This window comes from Pan troglodytes, chromosome 11, assembly GCF_028858775.2.
Source record: "Pan troglodytes isolate AG18354 chromosome 11, NHGRI_mPanTro3-v2.0_pri, whole genome shotgun sequence".
Classification (NCBI taxonomy): domain Eukaryota; kingdom Metazoa; phylum Chordata; class Mammalia; order Primates; family Hominidae; genus Pan; species Pan troglodytes.
This window is the reverse complement of record NC_072409.2, coordinates 61,320,154-61,345,787: the sequence shown is the minus strand read 5'-3', so window position 1 is coordinate 61,345,787 and position 25,634 is coordinate 61,320,154. Positions and strand designations below refer to the sequence as shown.

Sequence of the window (25,634 nt, the reverse complement as noted above, 5' to 3'; positions counted from 1 at the left end):
GGGATTTAAGGGGTAGATAACAGGCAGGGGGAGGCTGTCAGCAGCATGACATCTACAAGCTTATGCTCTTAATATCCTTTAGGATTGAATTTGAGATTTTAAAAATTGTCTATCTTTGCAATATGCAAATTTTATCTGGGAATCATCACTGATTGGCACACACCAAGTAGGAAATTAAATGAGTCCCACTTCACAAAACAAAATAGCTAATCAATAGGCTGTGGCTAACCAAGCAGCTTTACATACACGGTAAGGTTTTGAGAGGTTTTGTAATTGTTCCATTGATTTTCAGTTTCTACCTTGTAATCTGAAGACCACTGAACTGGCAGTACCTTTGGAAGGTTTTTCTGAAACTGAGAATAAAACTAGAATTTATCAGTTATATTTCTGATCCTAATCATAGATCTATAGAGAAGGAAGAACCAATTCTCATCCAAGAAACCATCCTATCTTTGCGTCTAGAAAATGTTATGCTAAATAATTCTGGCAGAAAATTCATACACTACCTCCTATGACTAGTTTATATGCTTACTGGAGTTTTATATTATTTCTAAACCTTGAGTTGTGGCTTGTCAGCATCCATCCCCTGTAAGTACCTGATATCTCATATTGAGACATTGCAAAAACGATATGGAATAAATTACAATAACACCTCCAATTCCAGAGTTTTGTGGGTCATCAAACTAGGGATTTGATGACAGTTAATGTGATTCTAAATATTTTCTAAGGATATTTTTTATCTATTAAACCATCATAAGCATTAAACTCTTGCTGCAAAGCACAAGGCCCCATGGACTTGGAAAGCTGGTATTAGCAAAATTGCCTTAGTAGTCTCAAGCGACATATTCTCTTCAGCCACAGCTTTAATTACAAGTGCCCATTTTAAAGGTACCTACAAAGAGTTAGGAAATGAAATGGTGCTTGTTACATTTCTCAAACCGAAAGGAAAATGGGGCAGATTTTCCACTAGAGGCTTGGAAGAAAGGCATTAAAAATATTGTTAGAATAGATTTAGCAATGATAGTTCCATTTTTCAGAACACTATGTAACAAAAACCAGGTGATTACTTCCAAGAATTAAAGATGGCCTTACAGTAGAAGGAGGTGGACCTGTCATTTAATATTTCCGAGAGAGTAGCCAGATTCATTGTTCTGCAGTTCCTTTACATTTTCATTGAAACAGCTGGGCAAAATTTACTTGGGTTAAAATTTAGCCCTAAAGAGGTGACTGATGAATTTTCAAAGGCAGATTGCTCTGCCAAAACTCAAATTGAGAATGCCAAAGGAAGATTATTATTATTTTTTCTTAAAGAAACAGCCCGTCTGTTCTATGCAGTTTGGCTGCTGCCCCACCCACCCATCAGCCTTTGCCTACTGTGGGTTTGATGAAGGGGAAAGGACTGTCTTGTTTGTGATGCCAAATCAGTGCAGAGCAAAGCCATGATAAAGTTGAGTTCTGCTTTGATAGGCAAATAGTAACATTTCTAATGATAAAGCAGTCAGAGTGGCTTTAGTAAAAAATGCAATAAATCACCTGCTAAGCAAAAAGACCTTTAGCACCAGGCAGAGCAAAAACTTGAGAGTTTTAGTTACTGATGCCCTCTGCCATTTGAATGAAAGAAAATCTCTAGTTTTCTATTTATAGTCTCACAGAATGTCATGTCTAAATTTGTTGTTTGGAACTCAAAATACATTTTCTCATGAAAATCATGCTGATGTACTGGCCTCCAAGGTAACTAAGAATAGATCAAAAAGTACAATTTCAACTAGAACTAGCCTCTAGTTCATACAGAACATTCTTGAGATGTTATTCTGATTGTCATTAGCACATCACAGGGCCTTCCTGCTGCCAGGCAGTGACGCTAATGACAGAAAGAGAAGAGATAGATAATTCCAGCCATGAGTAACTTATTCGAGCCCAGTTTATCTCTTGAAATGATAAATTGGGGAACTAAAGGCCATGGATAAAGAAAGGATTGGGTAGCCCAAACAGGTGCTTTTAGAAAGATAAACACCTGCACCAATCACTCCCCAGATAACTCCAAGGTGAAAAAGAAAAAGTTATTTTGAAAGGCATACTAAAGAGCTAAAGGCAAGTTACTTGGACCTGTTATACCCAGGGGCCATATATAAGGTGAATGTGACCTTCATTCAATTTGCATTTATTAGTTTTTCCGCCATACCTGGTATGTGCCACAATTTAATCCACACAGTGTCCTGTGAGGTCGTCAGGATCACCCCTGTTTAACAACAGAGGATGCTCAAATTGCCAAAGGACTTGCAATGCCACTATCTGACACTCAAGTGTCATGCTGCTTATGTCTGAAATATCTGTAAATGGGAGCACCACATCAGAGTAATGCTCAGGGGACAAAACTGAGCATGCTCATTAGGAAGACTTCTTGTTATTTGTAAGGTGAGCCCTTTGCAATTAATAGACTCACAAGTGACAGTCAAAATTGCTGATCTTGACAACCAAAATAGCTCCTAATTTCAAATCATATTGACTACTTAATAGGAATTGATTAATTGCTCTGGGCACGTCCATTTATGAGCGTGGAGCTGCTGAGTCGGCACATGAGTTAACTGCTGTATTAAAGCACCTGGAGAGCTTACAAAAGGAACTGATCTTTATGAGCATAGGAATATCATTTGAAAATGAAAATCCTCAGATAATCTCAAAGTGTTTTATCCCTTGGTTTTAATTATCTTCTTATCTACAAAAACATGTACCTGTGTTGCTAAATGGTGACAAACAAAAATGAAAAAAAGTAGCAAATTAATTCACTTAAATGCTTTATTTATATCTTATCTTTTATTCTCAAGAGAAGGGCACAATAAATCACAAATAACGGGCAACATCCAAGGGCCAGAGCCACCCGTTGTTTGTGCTACTTGCATGATTCTAGATAATTAGGTGTGTTCTACAGTTAACCAAATGTTCCTTTGTGTAAGAATTAGTACTGGTCAAAAGAGGTTAGGTAATTGAGGATACTTTGAGTAGCCTGTCAATTGCTCCATTTTCATATTTATTGTGGCCTTACTAATTCTTCCAGTACTTCCTAAATCTTCCTTTGGATATCCATGTAAAATACCGAGCGCTCTTTCTTTGACCAAATACCAAACACAAAACACATCATTTGGGATGTTTGGTCTGGGGAAAAGTTATCATTCTTGCTGCTCATATGGTACCTGGGGAGCTGGTTAGAAATGCAGAGGCCCAGAGATCACATGGACACAGGAAGGGGAATATCACACTCTGGGGACTGTGGTGGGGAGGGGGGAGGGGGGAGGGATAGCATTGGGAGATATATCTAATGCTAGATGACGAGTTAGTGGGTGCAGTGCACCAGCATGGCACATGTATACATATGTAACTAACCTGCACAGTGTGCACATGTACCCTAAAACTTAAAGTATAATAAAAAATTTAAAAAAAAAAAAAAAAAGAAATGCAGAGGCCCAAGCCCTACCCCAGATGTATTGAATCAGAGCCTATATTTTTGACAAGGTCCCCAGGTAAGTTCTGTGCACATTAAAATTAGAGAAGAACAGCCCCATCTAGAGCCGCCAGTGTTAACAGTAGCTTCAATAATGAATTAAAGGATTGTTGAATAACTAGCTCTGATATTCCAGTCACTCACCTTCCCTGGGTCTCTGTATCCTCATTTGAAAAGCAAAAGAATGGAACAGATTCTTTTGAAGAGTCCCATGATTGCCAAGATATCTCTAAACTCTGTTTTCTTTCCAAGACAGTGACTACTTCATAGCCAGTGCTGAAAGGCTTACTAAAGAGAAAAAGACATGGTCAGGTCAAACACAGTCTCTCCCCTCAAAGCTCTTGCAACATAGGGAGATAAAATTGACACATGGGAAAAACAACCAGAAAAAAAATATATATCACACTGGGTTTGATTAAGAGTTATATTGCATCAACCTGAACTTGCATTCTCAGGAAAAGTCATGTTGGATGAAACAAAGGCCTTTGATAGATGAGAATGCTTTCTGTAGATGAAAGGGGAGAGATTGCATTATCTAGGACTTAGAGGGGAGCTGCACTGGCCAAATGCAGGGAGAAGTGAGGAAAGCCTCAGAAGTGGCAAGATTATGTCAAGTTATAGGGGATGCTGAGGGCAAGAATGGGGAGTTTACATCTGATGGAAGAATTTTAATTGAGAAATAATATGGTCCAAAAGGGACTGGAGAAAGAAATCTGCCCGTTGGTGTCTCATAGAGAAGTCAGTAGGAGGCTGTTGCTGTAATTCAAATGGACATCCTAGTAAGAATACATTCTTAAAATGGCAACTGAAGAAATAGAGAAAAGGAACTGGTTGACAGCACTGTTTTGATAAGTGGACCATTAGAATTTGGAGACTGATTGGTCATAGGTAAAGGAAAAGGAGAAGTACAGAGAGACAGAGCCATTTACACCTTTGAGATAAAGAGAAAGGGCCCTGGAGTCAGACCTGGGCTGTGAGCACTCCCATACTAGCATAGTGAACTTGAGAACATGATGGATTCTTTCTGTTCCCATCGGTAAAACGTGGGTGAAACCAACATCCCTGTTGTTGGGAGGAGTATGTGAGAAGGTACAAGTAGAACACGCAGCATGCATGTGCCTGGTGCACAGTAAATACACAAGGTTCTTGTATTCTGGTTATTTTGTTGTTCTTGTTTTTTGGGATTTTTTTTCTCTCTCTCTTTTTTTTTTTTTTTTTTGGAGATAGAGTCTCGCTCTTGTCGCCCAGGCTGGAGTGCAGTGGTGCAGTGGCGTGATCTCAGCTCACCGCCACCTCCACCTCCTGGGTTCAAGTGATTCTTCTGCCTCAGCCTCCCAAGTAGCTAGGATTACAGGTGCACGCCACTGCACCCAGCGAATTTTTTGTATTTTTAGTAGAGATGGGGTTTCACCATGTTGGCCAGGCTGGTCTTGAACTCCTGACCTCAGGTAATCCACCTGCCTTGGCCTCCCAAAGTGCTAGGATTACAGGTGTGAGTCACTGCGCCTGGCCGGAATTTTTTTTTCTTAGTGAAGTAATTGTGAGCAGAGAGAAAAATGTGAAGAGAGCCCAAGAGTAGTGTGACCTCACCTACTGTCTCCCTTTCTTCATCTGTAAGATGGGGAGCTGGGATCAAGGGGATCTCTTAGGTCATTCATTCATTCACTCTCTTGATTGCTTACTAGCTGAGTAACAAACATTCTGTGATAATGAACACAGCTTTGTATAGGTTAGGCTACTTCAAAAGGAATTTCAACATATTCAGTAGTTCTATTGGTCTTTTCCAGTGAGCTGCTCACCTGATCAATAAGTAGACCCTTTTCATTTCTTAGTGTTATATTGCATGTATAACTATAGAAAGTCCTAAAGTAAATTATTTATCAAGGGAGGCTTATTCCTAAAAATGCATTTATTTATTACCAATTAGTATGAATAATTGAACTCCATAATATTGTCACTTAGCTAGTTAAGCTTGCTGAAATTATTACACAATATCTGTATTAATTTAGTATGAATTGTAATCTCCCTTCACACTATGTGAGTTAATAATGTATGCATATCTATTCCCAGGTACTAACTATGGCTCTGGATCTCACAGCATGTATGTGCCTGGTGCACAATAAATATACAATGTTCTTGTATTCTGGTTATTTTGTTGTTCTTGTTTTTCGGGATTTTCTTTTCTTTTTTTTGGAGACAGAGTCTCCCTCTTGTTGCCCAGGCTGGAGTGTAGTGGCGCAGTGGCTAGATGAAATGTATAGGTGCAGATCTACATGGAGAATTTTGGGGTTCCAAAAGCCACAATCATAACAACTCAGAAATGTTAGGAATTACTCTGAAGTCTTGCAAAGGGCAAATAATTTTAGGAGTATTTTTATACTTTAGATGCTTTTCTGTGTTTAAGAAAAGTGTAATTTATATCTCACCTTAGGAGAACATAAGTCCACATTAAATTGGGGTTCTTTAAAGTGATACGTTAAAGTTGATAAATAAGAGAACAGTAACTTGAAAAGCAATTTCTTAACATGTCTCACACTAAAGCATTCTTGGTTTGTATAGTTTGGAAGCCTTGCAAGTCCCAGTTCTACTTTGTTTTACTAAATAACCTGTTCTGGAATTAGTCAAAATGAAATAAATTCAATTCAGCAGAACCCCCAAATTTTAACTATTCAAGTCGCTAAACCACACTACTCAAGTAGCAGTGTACAGGCACAGAAAAAATGTTATTCTTTCATCTTTATCTTAAACCACTTTACTGAGGTATGATTGGCATGCAACAAGCTGAACATAATTAGTATATGCAACTTAATGAGTTTGGAGATAAGAATATACCTGGGAAATCAGCACAATCAAGGCCATGAACTTACCCAACACCTCCAAAGTGTTCTTCTGCCCCTTTATTTATTTATTCTTTTCTTTATTCTTTTATTTTATAGCATTCATTATAAATATTTCTCTTATAAAGAGACTCTCAATGAAGATTTTTAACAGAAACTTTTACTTAAGAAATTCCTCTGTTTGCCTCTGATACTCCAGTACCCCCTCTTCTGCCTGAATGCTCCTTGTGTGGCACAAAAGTATACATTGGTGAAAATTTCTGTTGATAGATATCTGAAAGTTTTTGCCCTCTGCATGAGAGTTGGTGCACAAAAGATGCCATTTTTCATATTGTAAACTCTAGTCAAATTCTAGTGATATAATGTACTTACCTAAAATTGTCAACATTTACTCTGTATTCTGGAATCATTTTTTGCTAGATAAATCAATATAGAAACAACTGTATTGGATGCCAACACTTTGGATTTCTGGCATATATATGTTCAGGAAACTTTAGCTCTTTGGTATCTCTTGATGGTGCGGTTTATTTTATTAAGCTGCTTTCATATTCTGCGTGCTTTTGCCTCATGTTTCAGCTAAATATATTTCAAATATACTTTAACGAAAAAATAGAGAAACAATTTTTGAGGCTTTGAAACAATGGGGTTTTCCAGACCCGAAAGCATGGCAATAAATTGTCATCTCCTGGATAATCTTATTTATAAATCAAAAAGCATATGTTTGTATGATTACATGCAGGCATATTCATTTTGTGGTTATGCAACTTCAACATTCATACTTAAATTCCAGAATTAATAATTTTCCCTTCTTTCCCACACAACATAGGCTTTAGAATGCCATAACTCTAATTGTCACCATTCATTTATATGCTGTATTATCCAGTGTTTTAGTTCTATCACTTTCCACTGTAAATTAGATGTTATTTTATATTATATACCCAATACTTTTTAAGATTTACCTTATATTAACTAATATCTTAGTTTATCTTCCTACCTTACAACCCAGATCATCCATTTTGGATCACATAAGTCCTGCTTCCTATATATATTTTAAAACTTCCTTCAGGCCAGGTTTGGTGGCTCACACCTGTAATCCCATCACTTTGAGAGGCCAAGGCGGGCAGATCACAAGATCAGGAGTTCAAGACCAGCCTAGACAAGATGAAGAAACCCCGTCTATAATAAAAATACAAAAAAATTAGCTGGGTCTGGTCGTGGGCACCTGTAATCCCAGCTACTTGGGAGGCTGAGGCAGGAGAATTGCTTGAACCCAGGAGGCAAAGGTTGCAGTAAGCCGAGATCATGCCATTGTGTTCCAGCCCGGGCAACAGTGCAAGACTCTATCTCAAAACAAACAAACAAAAACAATAACAAAAACAACTTCCTTCAGCGAAGGTGCCTAGAAGTAAACTCTGTCAGTTTTGGCAGTATGAAAATATCTATAATCTGCTCTCATTTTTAAAAGATAGTTTTGCTGAATGTAGAATTCTAGACTGACAGGTAATTTCTTTTGACACATGGAAGGTTTTGGCTTCAGGTGTCTATTGTTGCTGTTGAGGAGTAGGTCTTCAATCTAATGACTATTCTTTGTACATGATCTGTCTTTATTTCCAGCCACTTCTGAGGAATTTCCCCTCCCTTTGGTGTTACATGTGATGTGTATGTAAGTGAGGTTTCTTTTCATTTATCCTGCTTAGAATTCACTGGACTTTCTGCATGTTAGAATTGGTATCTTTCTATAATTCCGAGGAATACTCAGCCAATATTTCTTCCAATATTGCCTCCTCCCCATCATCTCTTTTACTTCTACCTGTAATTCTGATTATCTCCTCCAAGCTCCTTTATTTTCCTTTCATGTTTTCAAATCCTTTGTTTTCCTGGCTGCATCTCATTTATCTTCTGGATCTATTATCATTATATCTAATATTTAATTTAACTTATCCATTTTAATTTTCATTTAATTATTACATTTTAATTACTAGAAGTTCTGTTTGGTTCTTTTCAGATGTATATATATGCACTTATATGTCATTTTTTAGTTTCTTACTCCTGACTCTTATACTCAATCATCTCATTTATGCTTTTTAACATATTAACAGTTATTTTATAGCCTGTATCTGATCATTTCAATGACTTTGAGGATCTTATTTTGGTGCCTGTTGTTTCTATTGGTTCTCATTCATGCTGCCTTATTTCCTGTATAATTTATTTTATGGTTTTACTATGAAATACTTATTTCCCCATGAGAATTATTTCAGGCATGGATTGATGACACATTCTTCCACAGAGAATCTGCACTTACTTCTACCAGTTATCTGGAACCATCGTCCAGCCAGAACTATTTAACATATTAAACACTGCTTGGCAATTCTTAAACCACACTGATAGTGTGAATATAGACAAGGCCTGTATGGGGGCCTGATTGTGTTTAAAAATAATCAGAGGGGAAATTTTTTCCTCATCCACCTAGAGTCAAGGTTGAGGTAGGCAAGTTTTCTTGCCATCTTCTTCTGTACATCAGGCTTATTTAATTTTTTTCTTTCTTATACTTGAGGATGAGCCCTTTGAAGTATACCAGCCCTATGTGGGATCCCATATTAAATTCTCCCATAAAATCATTCAATTCCCCCCTGCACGCAACCATTAAATCAGATGCTCTAGGTCTTCCAGGGTTTAGGAAAGACACTCAGGGTCAAATCCTGCTTTGGTACTTCCTAACTTCCTGAGGTTCTAAACTGCTTCTTTGTTTAGGAGTCTCAATAATTCTTTTTTCATGCCAACTCAGAAACCTATTTCAAAGGACTTTCTATATTTGCCCAGTTTTTCAGTTGTTTCCAGCTAGAAATTGAAGTTTTTACATACTTACATTGAGACCTAAATGAGTATCTATATATATGGTTATATACATAATTATTACTGCATGTATTTATAGTATTTCATTTATATAGACTTATTATAACTTTATTTCCAGTTGCATCTGGTAACACCTTGATATTTGCTATACACTCAAATTTTCAACTATTCTTCAAGAATAGTTGTCCTGCCTTTTGTTACTTGTCTTCTTCAAAAGATACAGAAACATTACATTTGGCGTGCAGTTGTTATAGCTATAAATAAATGTAATTCACTATTACGTTATTTTAAAACTCTCATTACATTATGTAGAATTCTAGAATCTTTCAAATCCTCTTAAAATAATAGGGTCACAGAAATAATAATATGTGCATCTAGTTAATATAAAGAGATATGAAAAATATTAGAAACATTTGAACTGTTGTACACATGTAAAGGGTGGTGAAATATAAACATGATTTCCTTTGAGCAAAGAACTCGGTCTGGGAAAAGTCATGCTTGCACAGCATTTTAGAAAATCTAATAATTTCAAAATGAATTATCATAATTTCAAGAAAGCCTTTAAAAATATGAACTCTGTCTAATGAAGGCTCTTTTGATAAAGCAAATGATCACCCCTTTTTAAAAAATCTGATTTTATATGAGACGTTTTTGTCACATAACTACACATATAATTGCAATCAGTAAAGATAACCAGCCTCAGCCAGTCCTGCCTTGTCTCCCTAATTGATGTCCTTTATTCTTCCAGTATGTGCGAGTATCTTTTGATACAAAACCTGATCTCCTCTTACACCTGATGACCAAGGAATGGCAGTTGGAGCTTCCCAAGCTTCTCATCTCTGTCCATGGGGGCCTGCAGAACTTTGAACTCCAGCCAAAACTCAAGCAAGTCTTTGGGAAAGGGCTCATCAAAGCAGCTATGACAACTGGAGCGTGGATATTCACTGGAGGGGTTAACACAGGTAATTGCAAGTGGAACAGAGAAAGTCAACATAGGCCATGGGAATGTTGTGCCTGATGTAATTTTCTGCTAAGATTAATTATTTCTATATCACCCCACTTCATCCCTACCCACGGGTCCATAGTTGCTGGTTATCGCTCCCTCCTTTATCTAAATGAGAACTGTAAAGTTATTTCTTAACCAAGAAGAATTACTTACACATAAGAAATGGGTTGGGATATTTAATAGTTGACTATACAGAATTCATAAACATGACTAATGGAATTTCACAGGACATTTTTAAATAGCTCAAGTTGCCAATAATTCTTTAAGGAATGACTTCTGCTTTAAATTGGAAGCCCTACCTCTGTCCTTTACACAATTTCAAGTTTGGTGCCAAATAGCTTTAATTTTTACAAAATGACGTTTCCATCTGGGACATAAAGGCAAAGTCTAGGGCATTACGTGTTTATTGTTTAAAATATTTTATTAACTCCTCACTGTGCCAATGGAAGACACATCTCACTCTGAATTCCAAAGAATTTTTGCTTCCTGCCATCTATATTGTGATATAGACGCATTCTCAAATCAGTTCTTACTGGCCCACCTATAGTTAAGTGCTTATTTACAGAACATTTTTAATGTGCACCAGATAATGGAATGGATGCCTGTAAATGTTTTTGGCATACTCCCCCAGCCTGAAGTCTGAGGTGCCAATTGGAAATGTAGAGGTAATGTTGCAATAAGTTAGGCAAACTTATTACAAGCCCCAAAGTCTGTACATGTGGATACATTCGTAATTAATGGAATATTCTAAACATAACTCTGGACCAGTTAGTTTTAAATAACACATTATCTCGGGCCAGGTATGGTGGCTCATGCCTGTAATCCCAGCTCTTTGGGAGGCCGAGGGAGGGGGATCACCTGAGATCAGGAGTTCGAGACCAGCCTGGCCAACATGGTGAAACCCTGTCTCTACTAAGAATGCAAAAATTAGCCCGGCGTGGTGGCAGGTGCCTGTAGTCCCATCTACTCAGGAGGCTGAGCCAGGAGAATTGCTTGAACCTGGGAGGTGGAGGTTGCAGTGAGCCAAGATCATGCCACCACACTCCAGCCTGGGCAACAAGAGCAAAACTCTGTCTCAAAAAATAAAAATAACACGTTATCTTATTGTTGCTTAATTTTGCATTCGTAGTTTGGATGCTGTTTGAGTAAGACCTACACCGAGAATTCTCTTAAATACCTAGAATTTGTGAACATTCTGCACACAGCTACGTAAAGATATTTCAGCGATGAAGTCTGCAGACTGCTCATGTTCAATGTTATTATGTGAAATTCTGACTCAGCCCATACACTGACATGATCTTAGAATGACCTGCTTAGCTCTTTACTCCTTATCCTGTAGTAATCAAATATCTACAGAGCAATTTTTCTTTCAATGACTGTTCAGGTTTTGGGCTCCATGTTTCCCTCTCAACTAAGCAGGCCTCATTGGCTTGTGATTATTGTCTATTGCATTCCTGTCACATAGAGACCAACTCAAAGGGTTCTACAGGTTCAAAAGAAAGTCTTACCAATACTCTATTTCTAAGAACTTGGAATATTGTTTATTATTTTTATTCTTTTATAAAATGCATTCAATATCAAAAGAAGAATTTATAGCCTACATGCCACAAACCCAAGAGTTCATCTCTGCCTCACTCCAGGCTTAGTGTTCAATCCAATACCCAAAGTGAGGTTCTTAACAATAAAATGTTAAAGTTAGGTAAGAAGTATTGATAGAATTGTGCAGACAGATGAGCATACCATAACGTTAAACTTCTTGTCCAGGGCTGGCCCTGAAAGGAGTTTTGTATTGGAAACAATTGGAAACAACTTAATATCAATATTCACAGCCTTTTTTTGGGGGAGTTTTGTTTTGTTGTTTTTTGGTTCGGGTCTGTTTTTGTTTGTTTGTTTGTTTGTTTCTTTTACCAGTTCTCTCACTCAGAAGATTCATAGATAAGATAATAAGTGAAAATGATATTCTTTCCAACACTGTTGAATAGCTCAACATGATTAATGGCCATTTACACCGTTTTGTTATTTGCTTTTTAAACAGTGATTCTTTCTGTTTCATCTTATGAATATTTCAGTATTGAGTTACTTAAATACACATGTCTTTTCCCATGATTAAATTGCCTGGTGTGTTTCATGTGTTTAGTTAGTTTAGTGCACAGTGTCTGAGCCCTTCCTCTAGGCTAGCCCCTGAGGTGTAGGAAGATGAATAAGGCACTGACCCTCCAACTTCCCTCTCAAACAGTTTTACTGTTAGAAGAGATATCTTCACATATAATTATGAATCACTGCATAACATGTTAAGTGACATACTGAGCTATTCAAAATTGACAAACTGCAATATGTTCAAATGGAGAAGAAATCAAATCCAACTCAACATTCATATAGGAAATGGCACTAGGTATAAATTTTTCCTGGAGAAGTGGGTGGAATTTTGATAAGCAGAAACATCTTTTCGTAGAGGATATATCTTATACGTCTTCCTATAAAAATGACATTTGAGAGGGAGGTTAAGAGAATTAGAAATTGCATCTTCTTTAAATGGTTTTTAAAAAGGTAAGAGTTATGCCGCCTAACATCTTGTAAACTGAATTTTCTCACCCTTAACTATGATGGGGAAGGTCATTTTAACAGAAGAGGAAAATAATTAGAATGATGAAGATTAAAAAGTGTGTCTATATATTTTAACATAAATTTTCCACAGAATAATCCAACATTGTCTTTACGAGTAGGTTCTCATAAAGGTTAACAAAATCTCAAACTAAATAGCTTGTGTCTTTGAATGAATTTAACTCATATACAGACTGTGGTGTAGATTTAACATACCATTATACATGGTGCTTTTAACATGACACAGTCAAGCTATTGGTTCCTAATCATACTAACAAATTATTATGCTTATAAGAAAAAGAGTTTCTAGTTAAAAAAATTGTATTTATTCTTTTTATAGACATTGGATGCTTTCTGTTTTTTCATATAAATTGGAGTAAGAAATGCAATGCTAGAATTCATATACAAATCTGGCCAATGCATCTGGCATTACAGCCATGAGTTTATGTTTTCTCCTAAATACAAGTAGTTTGTATAGAAATGTGTCAAAATTTTATATTCAATTTATTTAATCTCGGGAGAAACCATTACCACAGTTTTCTTTAGAATGATGAAAAGGTATTTGCTTTAAAAGACAAAATCAATGCTTCTCTTTTTTTTTTTAGGTGTTATTCGTCATGTTGGCGATGCCTTGAAGGATCATGCCTCTAAGTCTCGAGGAAAGATATGCACCATAGGTATTGCCCCCTGGGGAATTGTGGAAAACCAGGAGGACCTCATTGGAAGAGATGTAAGTCCTGAGTGCTGTCGCTTTCCATGACTTCTCCTAGAGGGGATATCAGAAAAGTATAATAAAATTAGTATTCAAAATGTGCATATTATAGTATTCTTTGAGTCCCTACTCACTAAAATGAAACTTATGTTAAGGAATGGTATCTTGGGAAAATATTTATTTTCTAAAATCTCTAGGCAAACTCCAGGTCAATTCTTATGATCAAGAAAGGTCCAAAGTAAGACTTACCACCTACCCCCTCTCTGCTTAAATCAAGCAGTGCTCTTTCTTCACCCATCAAATCCTGCAATTACTCTTGGTATAGTGATATTAAGATTAATTAACACCACTGAATATACGGCAACATGAACTCATTGACAGATATAGTAAACACAGACTCTCCGCACCCCAGGGCTCTAGCATCTTTATAATTTGAGTATCTTTCACCTAGCTCCTGAGAGTTGCAGAGAGAGATTCTTTTCATTTCAAAGTACCATGAGGTCTATCTGAGCCACAAAATTTTTTTTTTAAAAGTGGCCAAGAATTAATTGGTCTTAAACTACTTCTTCTATTATGCAATACAATGCAATCATCTTATTTTAATCCAACACAATATATGCAATTTTTAAAAATGCAATGCAAAATACTTTGAATTAAAAAATAAATGTCATCATAGGACTCACTGTCCTTCCCTTTGCAAATCTTAAAATGTGTAGTATGAGTTACCAATGGCAATGCAGGCATTTAAAAAAGGAGGTAGGATCCATTTGACCCTGAGCAGAGATATTTTCCCCAGGGGCTTGCATTTCTCCTGAAAATTTACCTAAATGGGACAGACTGTGATGCATTTGAGTGGCAGACACTTTCATCTCAGTTTTAAATAAAATGTATGTTTCAAAAAAGCTAAATGTCATGAAACACAAGCAGTAAACAAACTCGGTTGGCCTTAAAAAATATCTTTATGGAGTACAGATGCAGATGTCTTATGTATGTGTATTGCATACTGATTAAATCTAGGCTTTTAGTGTACCCATCACCTGAATAGTGAACATCGTACCCAACAGGTGATTTTTCAGCCCTCACCCCTCCCACCTTTTGTAGTGTCCAATGTCCATATTCCACTCTGTATGTCCATGTGTGCCTAGTACTTTGCCCCCACTTACAAGTGAGAACATGCAGTATTTGACTTTGTTTCTGAGTTATTTTACTTAGGAAAATGGCCTCCAGTTCCATCCATGTTGCTGCAAAAGACATGATTTCACTCTGTTATGACTGGCCAGTATCCCACCATATATATATATATGGTGGGAGATATATATATATATGGTGGGATATATCTATATATATATATATATATATAGTGGGATATATATATATATATAGTGGGATATATATATATATATATAGGGATATATATATATATATATATATAGGGATATAGATATATATATATATCCAATCCTCCATTGATGGACACTTAGTTTGATTCCATATTTTTGCCATTGTTGATTGTGCTGCAATAAATATATAAGTGCAGGTGTCTTTTTTATATAATGATTTATTTTCCTTAATAAAAAAAATACTTTAAATCCATTAGAACCTTTGTTTTAAGTGATAACAAGTGTCCACATCAATGATATCAGATTCCATGTATAAATGCTAATTTATCCAGGATACATAGGATAAGGAATGAGATATCAGTTTCATTACTGTTAATATTCTCTTAATTAAAATTTATTGGCTGTTTCATATTACATACAAATTGAATATCTCAGCAACAATTTCCTAAGTGTTATATAGGCAGACCTGACTGGAAAAGTAAGTGTTTCTGATTTCTTCAAAGTATCTGAGGCTAGTCTTTTCATGTAATATATTTGGGGTAATACTTAGATTCCAAATTGGCTTTTAATTGTATGTTGATTTTGCACTAGAACAAATATATGTCTTAAAGAATTAGAATATGCCAAAATGCTTTCAGCACCAAAATCATTTCAGCACCAAAATCATTTAATAATGCATATTAATACATAAATTAATTCTTTAAAATGTGTTGATTCAAAAGTCATTTTGAAATGTTCATAGCTTCAGGATCTCTCCTGTAAACTCAAACTATTATTTTTCAATTTGAAGGGGGACACTACTTTGAACTTCCTCATTCAGATGAACTGTGAATAAATGGCAGTTGATTATTTATTTATGCAAGATAGAGTAACTAAATAATTTCCTTAGTTGCCTAAGCATTTGCAGAGAATGCTGGCCTACTGGCTCTTTGTATTATTTTGTTTGTTCATCTTATAAATTTTATAAGATTGCAGAAAGACAGTAATTCTATTACATTTACTTATCTGTTGAATTGGGAGAATCACTTCTGATTCTTCTACCTCGCATTCCAACTTTTTCTCTGACTTCAACTTCTCCCTTCACTCCTCATTTTTTTTCTTCTTTTGTTTCTCCCCATTCTTCTTCTTGGTTGTATGCAACTAGAAACTTACGCATTCCAATGGGACTTACTGACATTGTCTGCCTTCCCAACTGAACATAGTCTTGATCCTAGCACAGAGGGCAGAAAAATGTTCAGTAAATGTGTGCATCCATCATCCCTGTTCCCGAGGGTCTCGTAAAGGCAAACCACAGCTCACAAAGAACCAGGTGGACCATGGGAGAGACTATTGCAAAAAGGAAATAAAAGTGGCAGGTTATAGAGAACACAGGAAAGACAGTTGTATTTTACTTTTTCCATAAATCTTTCACAGGGTTCTATTGAATTTTGACCACTCTGTTACCTTCTTCCCTGAAAACTAGGGAACTAGAATATACCTAAGATTTCTCAGGCTCTTGTGTGAAAATAGAGTTAGTTTTTCAAGTTATAAATTATTTGGAGTGAAAGTACTATTTTTGGTGTACAGGATTTATGACATAGTTTGAGATAAATTTTTCTATGTGTTCACTATTCCAGTATGATAGCTAAAAGGTACTATGATGTTAGGTTGCCGTTAAAAGAGGTGTTTGAATAAAATGATGGTGGTCATTAGTGAAGATTCCCCTCAAAATTATCAAATTAAAAATATTATCTGGTAAGCTTCTTACACAGTCGCAACTCTTTTCTCAGCTAGCTTAACGTACTGCCATCTGTCCTTTTTCTTCCGTTTTATATAATAAAAATCACATGTAATAAACATCAAAAAATAAACCTTTTAGCATTAGACATCAGGTAGCAGAGAAAAACAAAACAATGTATTATTAAAAATCTTTACCACTTCAGAATTCTATCAAAATGCCATCATTTGAAAAAATAGAATAGCTGCATCTTTGGTCAAGTCTGTTTATACTCCAGAATAATATTGAAGAGGTACAAAATAAATGTCAAGGGAAATCTGGGAAATGTATTGGAAATAAATCCAAGGATAAAAGAAAGGCTCCATTTCTTATGCCTGATATTTTATTGCAGTAAATTTATTTCCAAACTGATGGAAACTATAAATTATTTTATTTTTGTGGGGCTGGCTCTCAGATGAGAAGCTTCACTTTTAGAAGCTGAACATTCAAGTACTACTAGAATTATTTTATTTATTGATAGAAGTAGTGAGTGCAGCAATTGCTATTCATCTTAATCCCTTTAGGATGGCACTAGCGAGGCAAATACTAGTCCTAAAGATAAAGAAGAAAACTTACTTGTCCTTGAGTGTGCTTCTAGATATTCTAAAACATTCACCTCCCTTCAGGTCTCATCTCATAGCTGGGCTTCACGTTACTTAAGTGTAGAGCATTTGTCTTTGGATTCTCAGAACCCAACTTAGAGCCTCACTCTTAGTAGGTGCTCAGTAAATATTGATGAAGATGGATTGGGCATGATGAGATTCAAGCTACAGGGAAAATAAGTATTATGGAACAGATAATGATAAATCTTACCTACTTCACAACTTTATCACAACTTCATCTCTAATCCTACCCCCAAGCTGCATCACATGATTGTGACTACAGTGGGGACATTTTTTAACCAAGCATCTGGATGTAAAACTGTTTTCTTAGATAGCAACTCAAGGTCGAAGGTGGAAGGTGAGGGAGCGGCCTGTTGGGTGTGGAGGTAAAACAGTGTGGGATGGAAACAGGCCTTTCTCTAAAGCTTTTGAAAGATGTGTGATCTGCCCATCTGAGGGACAGCACTAACCTTGATGTTTTAAATTTAAATATTGTCCACTCTGTTTAACCAAGCCCTTTTTTTCTCAATTAATAGATCGAACAACAGATTTTGGTGAGGAATAAGGCTATGAATACTGAGATGGTAATCATTTTATCCCCTGCCACTTAGGCCTGAAACCATATACTGTTTCAGTTATTGAGGTTGACTCCACCTCTGTGGTTTCTCCATATTATTTCTACCATCCCTCTCCTCTATTACTATCCATAATCCTACACTTCATCAAATTTGGCTCAAGGCTCACTTCCACCAGGACATCTTTCCTGACTAACTTCACCCTTAACGTCATATCCCTGATTGTAATGTTACCACAGCTGTCTTCTTCCTCCCCAGCTGTCTTAGTCTTTTCAGGTTTCTATAACAAAATGCCACAGACCAGGGGGCTTATAAACAATAGAAATTTATTTTTCCACAATTCAGGAGGCTGGACAGCACCTTCCTGCTGTGTCTTCACATGGTAGAAAGAGATAGGGATCTCTCTGGGGTCCCTTTTATAAGGCCCTAATCCCATTCAAGGGCCCCGCCCTCATGACCTGATCACCTCCAAAGGTCCCCTCTCCTCATTATCGCCTTGGAAATTTGAATTTCAACATATAAATTTGGGTGAAGAAGGGACATAAACATTCAGTCCATTGTACCAACTTAATTAAAAACTCCCCAAAATGAGGACTGAATTGTTTATTTCTTGTTAACCCTTAATGTCATAGTTTGTATGAACATGACATATTGACATGCCACTTAAATTCTGTAAGATTTGGTTTCTTCATCTCTATAAAAACACTTGCTCTGCCTGTCTTCATACAACTTCTATGAGCATAATCACAATAATAGTAATTATAATTTATTGAGCTTTTATTTGACTATGCTCTGCGACTGCATATATTAGCTTTACAAGGTATGTATTATACCCCCTTTACAGTTGAGTAAACAAGGATCAAAACCAAGATCCAACCGTCTCTAATGCCCATTTCCTTAAATATATGTATGTCAAGTAAGATGTTAGAAAATATTCAGTGATAAAGTGTCTTTATTGTTGGTTGAGATATTGGCACATATCTGTGACTGTAAACCGAACTCAGAGACAGACTCGATGCATGACCAGAGCCCTTCTTTGTCCCCAGAGAATCTTGACCTGGATAGAGGATTCTGAAAGTATCACCAGTATAAAGTCAAGAAGGAACTTCCAGTGAAATATAATTTTCATATGACACAGTTTGAATTTAGATTTCCTACTTTAGAAAACAATCTGACCAGATTTGTGTCAGGTAAATGAGGAGTTTCTGAAGCCTTGATTGTTTGTCTTCTCTGAAATCTAGATTAACAAGACACATAACAATTTAAAAACCCAGACAGAATCAAAAGACAAAGCACTTTCCATTTTAACTTGAGGATGGAAATTGTGTTTGGGTAGATTTACAACACATCATCTTGTGTGGTTATTAAATTATCTTCACATTCAATGATGTCTTCTATTTTCCCTAAACTATAGATTTATTTCTCCAAGTTTTATAGCCTGTAAGGGTTCTTATGTTTAATTGGAAAGTGCTGTTTTGATGCCATCTTTATGTTTCAAGCCAGGAAACATCAAGTTCAATAACACAATTGATTGCTAATTTAATGTAGTTACCAAGTCAGTGCATTTGTTACTTATTTCTGAGGCAAGCCAAATATGACTTCATATTATAAGCTCAGAAAACTTCCCAGGAGTGGCCCTGGCATGGAGTTGATTGGATTTTTACGATTAGATTAGATAAGATGTATCTGGGGAGATGTGTGAGGAAAAGGTCGGAGACAAGGACACCCGCCCAAATCTGTTATAATTATACCAGACAGAGCCAATGCTTGCTGAGCCTGGACCACACTCAGGTTTGGAGCTAACTGCCTTAGTCACATTCACTTACGTGGGAAATGCGGTTCTAGTGAGAACAGTGATGAGTTTGGATCTGGGCATGTTGATTTTGACTTTCCTTTGAGATATCTACCTATATGAAAATAGCTGGCAGGCCAGTGAGTATGTGAGATAGAAGTTAAGAAGCACGATCTGGCTACACACTTAGATTTGGAAGGCATCTCATACAGATGGCAATTAAAGTCATTATGGTGGATGGGAGATTATTCAGATGAGGAAAAGGATGGCTTACCCTGGGATCCTCATGGTCTCCAGCTTTTAATGGATGAGCAGAGGACAAGCAGCCTGCAAAGGAGACCAAAGCAATGTCTGAGAGGTAGAAGCAAAGTCAGAGGGAGTCATGCAAGCCAAAAGAAGAGTGTGCTTCTGAAGGAGAGTGTGAAGTGCAATGCCAAGTTCTATCAAGAGGCTAAGGAAGGCAGAGACCTGGAAGTGCACATCCATTTCATCAAGATGGATATCACTGGCATTACTGGTCAAAGCTGTTTCAGAAGAATGGTGACAAGGCAGCACTTTTCAATGGGTTCAGGAGGAAGAAGTGGAGAAGCAGAGTTGGCAGAGACCTCTTAGAGGTTTTGGTTGTGAGGGGGAGAGATCCAGGTAGCCAAAGGGAGCCACAGTGTGAGGGAATCTTTCCTTTAAGATGGGGGAGACTGGAGTTTGTTTATGTGCTGATAGCAGAAAGGGACATGGGACAGAGAGGTGATAAGTGATGAATAACTCCTAGAAGGGCCATGAGGTGATGGGGCCCAGAGCTAAGGAGGAAAGATCAACTGTGGGTACACTTGTCACTGAAGAAGAATGGGAGAGAGTATACATGTGGAAGATTGGTGTCAGGATGTTGAAGGAGTTTTAACCTGGAGGTTTATCATTTATCACTGAAATAATAATAATAGCCCCAACAACAACTAAAATAATACTCACATTTCTGTAGAGCTTACTCTCAGCACCCTTCTAAGCACTTTTACATAGATAAACTCATTTAATTCTCACAGTGGCATTCAGAAGTCATCATTTTTAGCATTACTATCATCTTCCCAATGTTCTATAACTGGTAGTGGATGTTTCTGGGATTTAAACCTAGGCCACCTAGCTCCCTAGACCATATTCTTAGCCATTATCCTTTGCAGTATAGAGACCAATACTGCTTCTCTACATTAATAACAGCTCTTATTTACTTGAGATCATATTTTCATTGTTCTATGAGTTTTCTACCTCAGTTAAGCCTTATCATACTTCAATGGGATGATTATTATTATTCTCTATGTACATATGGAGACAATGAGACACAGAGGATAAATAACTTGCTTAGGGTCACCCAACTGGCAAGCGTGTAGGAGCAGGAATTGGATCACCTGCCACATGGAGAAGGGATGGTATTTGGGTCAAAGGTGTGAGGAGAGTGAGTGGAGGATGTTAGTCACCCCAATGGAACAGAAACCAGAACTGATTAGAGCCCAGGGAAGGAATGCCAGGCAGAGGACTCAGGGTGGCAAGGGGGTGGGGACTAGAGGTTATGAAACTATGATGCATCAACCAGTTTAGAATAAAGGGGAGAAGACACATTTTGAAGCCTTAAAGAAGCAAGAAGATAATAATGATAATATTAATACACTATTATGTTAGCTATTGTTATGTAAAAAAAAAAGTACCTCAAAAGTAATGGCTTTGTATTTGTATATTCTTGCATTGCTATAAAGGAATACCTGAGTCTGGGTAGTTTATAAAGAAAAGAGGTTTATTTGTCTCAGTGTTCTGCAGACTGTAAGAGAAACATAACGCCTGCATCTGCCCCTAGTGAAGGCCTCAGGAAGCTTCCACTTATGGCAGAAGGCAAAGGGAGATCTGGCACACCACATAACGAGAGAGGGAGCAAGAGAAATGCCAGGCTCTTTTAAACGAAGAGCTCTCATGTGCACTGACAGAGCAAGAGCTCCCTAATTACCATGGGGAGGGCACCAAGTCATTCATGAAGGATCTACCCCATGACCCAGACACTTCCCACCAAGCCTCACCTCTAACATTGGGGATTACATTTCAACATGAGATTTTGGGGAGACAAGCACTCAAACTATATCAGGCTTAAACAACAAACATTGATGATCTCACAGTTTCTGAGGGCCAGGAATGTATGCGTGGCTTGTCTGAGTGGTTCTGGCCTGGGCTCTCTCTTGAGGTCACAGCCAGGATGGCAGTTGGGGCTGCACCATCTGAGGGTTTGGATCGAGCTGCAGTATCCTCCTCCAAGATGACTTATGCAGGAGTTCCTTGCCATGTGGACCTCTCTACAGGGCTGCTTCAGCATCTTCACACATGCCACTGGCTTCCCCCAGAGTAAGTAACGTGAGAGAGAGCTAAGAGAAACCCTTTTATCACCCAGTTTTGGAAGCCACACACTATCACTTCTGTTTTATTCTATCCCTTAGAAGTGAGTCACTGAGTCCAACCTAGACTAGGAAAGAGTTTCAAAGAATTGCTGGAGATATTTTTTAATCACCCCACTCATACATGGTGATTTCTAAAGGATGTAACCTCCTTTCAGAACTCAACAGCCTTTTCCCACTGCCAGTAGGTTCTGTAGCTGAATGGTAAAGGGTTCCCCTCAGGACTGGGCAAAGGGAGCAAGTCCATTTGTGTGGAAAGCATGAAATGAGGACTGTGCTGCTCTGCAGTGTGCAACTTAAGGGACACATTTTCAAAGTGCTGCAGAAAGACGTAATTGTTCCACCCATGGATTTCAGTGGGATTCACCCTTCTAATGTATCTGGGCAGTCTTTGGAAATGGATCCCTGGGTTTGCTGGTCTCTTGTTTGAATTGCCGAGCTGAAAGGCGGCATCTGGGTTTCAACAGGACCCTGCTCTACACCTGTCCTTACAGCCAAGGTGCCTGAGTGGGAAGTAACTAGCCAGCGTCCCTGCTAGCTCTGGCCTCGCTATAATTGTGAGGACACACAGATCCTTTCTTTTTTTCATTTCATTCTCTCAGTCCCCATGTTCCTTTATCTCAGACGCACTTCTCAGTGGTATCCCATCTTCCCTCCCAGAAACAGATGCGTGATCCTAAGAGAATCTCCCCACTCCTTTTGTTTCTCTCTCTCCAAAGCACAATGCCATTTTGCTGCCTGCTGGTGGCTTTCCTGACCTCTGTATACATACAGTTCTAGATGGCTCATCTGGAAATAACCTGATCAGCTATCAGAAGGACTTTCATATCCAGCTGAGCCACTGATAAAAATGTCCAGCAGCAAAACCAACCCTGATATCCTCTACAAATTTATAATCAGACTGGGTCCTCTGCCTTCCCTCTTAAAATCTACACGGGATTTAGAGAAAAGAGTAGGATTAGTGGGGCAAATTTGACCAAGATTCCTCACCTCTTTGAGCCCCTATAATTCTTCCCACCTATAAAGTATGCCGTCAATGGGTTAATCCTTGGGAAATTGTCCATCACAGTGCCTGGCATGCAATAAGTGATCAATAAATGCTAATATTTTTCAGCCTAAATTAAAATGATGGTGCTATTAGGAAAGAATGATTGTTTGGGCCACGCATCCACTACCCTGCCGCTTGTCTGGAGCATGTTGGTACATAATTCAGTAGGTAATGAGGTTTGGGATTGCAGAAGGCCTGTGATTGATGGCACAAAAACCTGATGTAGTCCAATTCAATTCTGTTTGGAAAAGTAGTCCCAGGTCATCAAACTGCCCTTGCATTGCAGAAAGCACCATAAAATGGAAGAGAGTACAGGACGTGAAAGAACTACTTTTCTTTCTGTAGCCAACACACATTAAAGGTCACTATTCTGCGTTAACTTGAAAAGAGCAAAAGCACTGTTTAACACAGGCTGTCCAGACTCAATTTTAGAGGCAGGAAACAGAAATTAGTCAAGTCCTCTAATTTATAGATGGAAAAACTATTGTCCAAAAGTTTCTTTCAATGAATCTGTTTTGAACATTTATTGTGAGATATTACCAAGATGCATGATTGTATGTCTCTTCAAGCCAGCAGAATATTTATCACACACTATATTTCCTCAAGAAATTCTTAAAAAGTAAACAAATGAATGAATTCACAGACTTGCCCCATGTTAGAAATTAGTAACTAGAAGAACTAGAGCTAGAACACCCATCTCCTGACTTCCTGTTTACTACTTCTGGGTGAGACCAAAAATCCTTGAAAATAGCTAGGAAAACTCAAGCAGTTTTCTTAGATTAGCTTCTGAATCACTGATTTAAGCCCATGCAGAAAACACAAATTAAGCACTCTGCCACCAGCCCATGACTGAAGGCTGTGTCATAGTGTCTCTGAATCAGTCCCTTCCTGGGAATGGTGATGTCCCTACTAATGCCTTCTATAAAAGGGCTTTTACCTCCTTTCACCTCTTAAACAGCTCTCATTTCATTTCAGAGGGCCTCTTTGTTTCAAAGTCAAAGTATACAGAACCAGAATTTTATCAGTCAGCCAATATTAAAAGGTGTACAATGGATTAATGAGGCAAGAATTCTCTCATTTACTCTTAAGGGACAAGAAAGAGAGGCAAATGTCATTGCTTACAGGTATTCTGGCCCACAATGCTCAGAGAGTACTAAGTGTCTAAAATCCATTTCTAAGCAAATTTCTCTTCTAGATATATATACTACTATTTTTTTTTTATTATTATACTTTAAGTTTTAGGGTACATGTGCACAATGTGCAGGTTAGTTACATATGTATACATGTGCCATGCTGGTGCGCTGCACCCACTAACTCGTCATCTAGCATTAGGTATATCTCCCAGTGCTATCCCTCCCCCCTCCCCCCACCCCACAACAGTCCCCAGAGTGTGATGTTCCCCTTCCTGTGTCCATGTGTTCTCATTGTTCAATTCCCACCTATGAGTGAGAATATGCGGTGTTTGGTTTTTTTTAATTTTTAATTTTGAAAAAATGTGTGTGGGTACACAGTAGGTATATATATATATATATATATATGTATTTATGGGGTACATAAGATGTTTTGATACAGACATGCACTATGAAATAAGCACAACCTGGAGAATGGGGTAGTCATTCCCTCAAGCATTTATCCTTTGAGTTACAAATAATTCAGTTACATTCTTTAAGTTATTTAAAAAGATTTAATTAAGTTATTATTGACTATAGTCATCCTATTGTGCTATCAAATAGTAGGTCTTATTCATTCTTTTTTTTTTCTACCCATCATACTACTGTATTTACCAACTATAAAAGCTCACCTGATGTGAAGCCCTTTCAGACACCATTCAGCCTTTCTCAACTCAGGTTTCTTATCTGAACTGCAAAACAGGAAATTGTTTGAGTGACTGTCTTCTCGATTCTCCAAAGATAGTACATAACCTGGATCATCCTATGTTCTTGGGAAAGAAAGTGATCCATTACATGCAATGGATGCTGCGGGGCAGTAGGACTTAATTTCTCAGGAAAGCCTGGCTGAGAAACATGCCACAGTAATCCAATATACCTACAAATTATGAACACATCAAATTGTTCTTACCACACACACAGACACAATTCCAAAAAAAAAAAAAGTCCTATTTTACAATTTCTTAACAATGAAAATGGCTTCATTACTTCCAAAATTTTTTCAGAAGAAAAAATTCATTTGTATTCATGTTATTAAAATACACTATTTTTTTAATTTGGAAAGCATAACAGGAAGATCAGCAAATCTTTTTAGATATGTAAATTATAACTCAAACAAAAATAGATTGCTGGTACGTTTGCTATGAAGAATATTAAATGGATTTTGTAGGCAAGTTAGACCAAACTGTATTCCTTTGAGGTATTTGGGAAGTTATTTCTAACTTTTCAGTAATCAGCAAATAGTTTCAGACCATCACCCTCTTAGATGCCTGGGAGGACATGGCAAAGAAAAAGCACTTTGCATATTTTGGCAACAGACTGCTGATTTTTTTTTTTCTTTACTTACATTGATTTCTATCTCATGCAAAACAAAAGTCACTGATTTGTCTCATATCATTTTATTTTGATCACTAGTTTAC

At 37.4% G+C, this 25,634-nt stretch overlaps 1 protein-coding gene across 28 annotated transcripts in view; it reads left to right on the top strand.

The window, feature by feature from the left end:
* Nucleotides 1-25,634, top strand: part of TRPM3 (transient receptor potential cation channel subfamily M member 3) — a 901,150-nt gene that overhangs the window by 592,595 nt on the left and 282,921 nt on the right. For all 28 annotated transcript variants that reach the window (XM_054658878.2, XM_054658880.2, XM_009456711.5 and 25 more), the window contains exons 4-5: nt 9,938-10,151; nt 13,402-13,526. In XM_054658878.2, the coding sequence (XP_054514853.1) occupies nt 9,938-10,151; nt 13,402-13,526 (339 nt within the window). The remainder of the gene's footprint in view (nt 1-9,937; nt 10,152-13,401; nt 13,527-25,634) is intronic.